At 60.6% G+C, this 2194-nt stretch overlaps 2 protein-coding genes across 2 annotated transcripts in view; both read left to right on the top strand.

Moving 5' to 3' along the window:
• The window catches only part of SPI1 (Spi-1 proto-oncogene), a 16701-nt gene extending 15944 nt beyond the window's left edge, over positions 1 to 757 (top strand). Inside the window, exons 6-7 of the mRNA XM_014543290.1 lie at positions 182 to 257; positions 648 to 757. Of these exons, the coding sequence (XP_014398776.1) occupies positions 182 to 257; positions 648 to 757 (186 nt within the window). The remainder of the gene's footprint in view (positions 1 to 181; positions 258 to 647) is intronic.
• Positions 758 to 2156: 1399 nt separating this feature from the next.
• MYBPC3 (myosin binding protein C, cardiac) overlaps positions 2157 to 2194 on the top strand; it is a 21255-nt gene continuing 21217 nt past the window's right edge. Inside the window, exon 1 of the mRNA XM_005870864.2 lies at positions 2157 to 2181. Coding sequence (XP_005870926.1) covers positions 2157 to 2181 — 25 coding nt within the window. The remainder of the gene's footprint in view (positions 2182 to 2194) is intronic.

Raw genomic sequence — 2194 nt, 5'->3', positions numbered from 1 at the left:
CCCGACCCGCTGGGCCCACCAGGCCTCCCTGCTGGCCATAGCATTAACCCCTCACCCGGCCCGGACACAGGGAGGGAAGCTCCCAGGGGCCAGGGCAGGACTGTGGTGGGCCGGGCGCGCCTCACCTCCCACTCCCTCCTCCTCCAGGCCCAACCCACATCCCTGCTTTGCCTCCCACCAGGACTCCAGCCCTGGCCCCAAAAGGCACCTGGGGGGTCTGACCCCTGGAGGGGGTCAGCCTGGATTAGTGCCGCCAGGTGCTGCCTTGAGAGTCGAAGCCATCAGACCTGTGTACATTACCCACCCTGTCAGCATCTCTCCCTTCTCACACCTCTGTCCCATCAGCTTCCTCAAGAAACTTGCAGCACAAAGAGTTTCTTTTAAAATGGATTGTCCGCCACCGCCCCGCCCCACCATGATCTCTCCTTTTCCCATTTATGTATCAGCATTTTCTAAGGACACCCAGTGCTCAGATGCTGGGGATGTGAGGACACAGGGATCAGCCTGGAGTTAGAGCTGTGGGCAGAATGAGTCCTCAGTTCTTATTAGGGAAATAAATCATTACAAAACTCTCCACACCTGGCAAATGGTTTTTAAAAAAAGCCTCAGTGAGGCTTAAACTCATAATCCTTGGGTTACGCCCCCAGTGGTGGTGGCGATAATCACGGCCATTTATTACGTGTCAGCCTTGGGACGCGGGGTCCGGTATCACCCCACGGTACAGACTGGGAAACGGAAGCTCACAGAGGTCAAATAATCTGTTCAAGGTCACACCGCTGGCGAGGGCCGCAGGCCCATGGAGCTCTGGGTGAGCGGCCACGTCAGTGTGAGGGAGGAGGCTTCACGTGTCTGGAATGGGGTACAGTTCAGCAAGGTGACCCCATGTGGACAGTGGGACCCAGAGCGTCCACCCCGGATCCGTGTGAGCAGGACCCCTCGGGTGGACCCGGTGTCTTGTGTTCTCTGGCTCCCAGGCCACGGCGGGGGAGGATCAGCAGAGGGGGGCCGGGGGTCTCTGAGCTTCTTGCTGCCGACTACCCAGTAGCAAGAAGTGGCGGCCAACGGCCGGGAGTGAGGTAACTCCCCGCAGCAGCCTGCAGGCCGCAGGGAACCCAGATTCTGGGGCCAGTTGTGTTGGGCAGACAATCCACATGCCTCCTCACCCCGAGGCCCGGGGCTCACGGAAGCCCAACCGTGACACTTCCTATGCAGTCTCCAAGCCCTGAGAGAGGGCCGGGGGTGTGCAGGCCTGCGATGCGGTTGAAAAGTGGTTAAAATGGCAGAAAAGAATGGATTTCTGTGTTCGCAGGAATGTAAGTTCCCACCACGCAGACAGTGCTTGTGTGGAGAAAGGCGTCCTCCCGACCATGGGGGGCACGTGGTCTTTCCCGACCTCACAGTCAGCCTCGCTAGGGCATCACGTGTAACCTGCTTCGTTCACGTATGTATAGATATGTATAGATATGTATATACAAAGGAAGCACAGAGAGGCCCTGTGAGCTGCACCCAGGGCCCCACAGCACGCAGCCAGCCGGGCCCTGAGCTGTGATGCCCGGGGTCACATAGCAGGAGCACACAGTCCCTCCGCATTTCCCACACGCCCGGCCCTGCTCCGGCGTCTCTGTAGGTAAACCCACTGCGTGCACGGAACAAGCCCAGGCGGCGGGTGCTGCCGTCACCGCCCCGCGTTACAGGCGAGGAGACTAAGGCCCAGGAGGGGAAGGGAGTGGCGTGGCAGGACTCGGGCGGCCCCAGGGTCTGTGTGGGGAACCACCCCCCATACCGCCCAGCGAGGATGCGCATTCGACCCACCCACCCCAGGGCCGCGGGCCCAGCTCACTCCCACGGCACAGTGTGCCCGTCAGATGGACATACAGGCAGGACTGGGGGTTCCCCTGAGGTTCACTGAGGAGGTGGGGGCAGAGCCATCAGATTGGGCCGGTGGGGGAAGGGACAGCCAGGAACAACACGGCCCCACCTTCTCCTGAGAGCCCTGCTCTCTGGAATTTGTCTATATTTAGCAGGTAGCTGGGAAGGAGTCAGATAAGGGGGCCCTGGGGAGGGGGAGGCCCCTTATATAGTGGGGGACGGGTCCCTGCCCAGATCCTCTTCGGGTGGCCTGTGCCTGCTCGGTTCTTGGTTTGACTTCTCTCAAGATGCCTGAGCCGGGGAAGAAGCCAGGTAGCTCAGGCGG

The sequence above is a fragment of the Myotis brandtii genome, unplaced genomic scaffold (assembly GCF_000412655.1).
Source record: "Myotis brandtii unplaced genomic scaffold, ASM41265v1 scaffold324, whole genome shotgun sequence".
In the NCBI taxonomy this organism is placed as follows: domain Eukaryota; kingdom Metazoa; phylum Chordata; class Mammalia; order Chiroptera; family Vespertilionidae; genus Myotis; species Myotis brandtii.
Note: the sequence above shows the minus strand (reverse complement) of the source record. Positions and strands in the feature narration are given on the sequence as shown.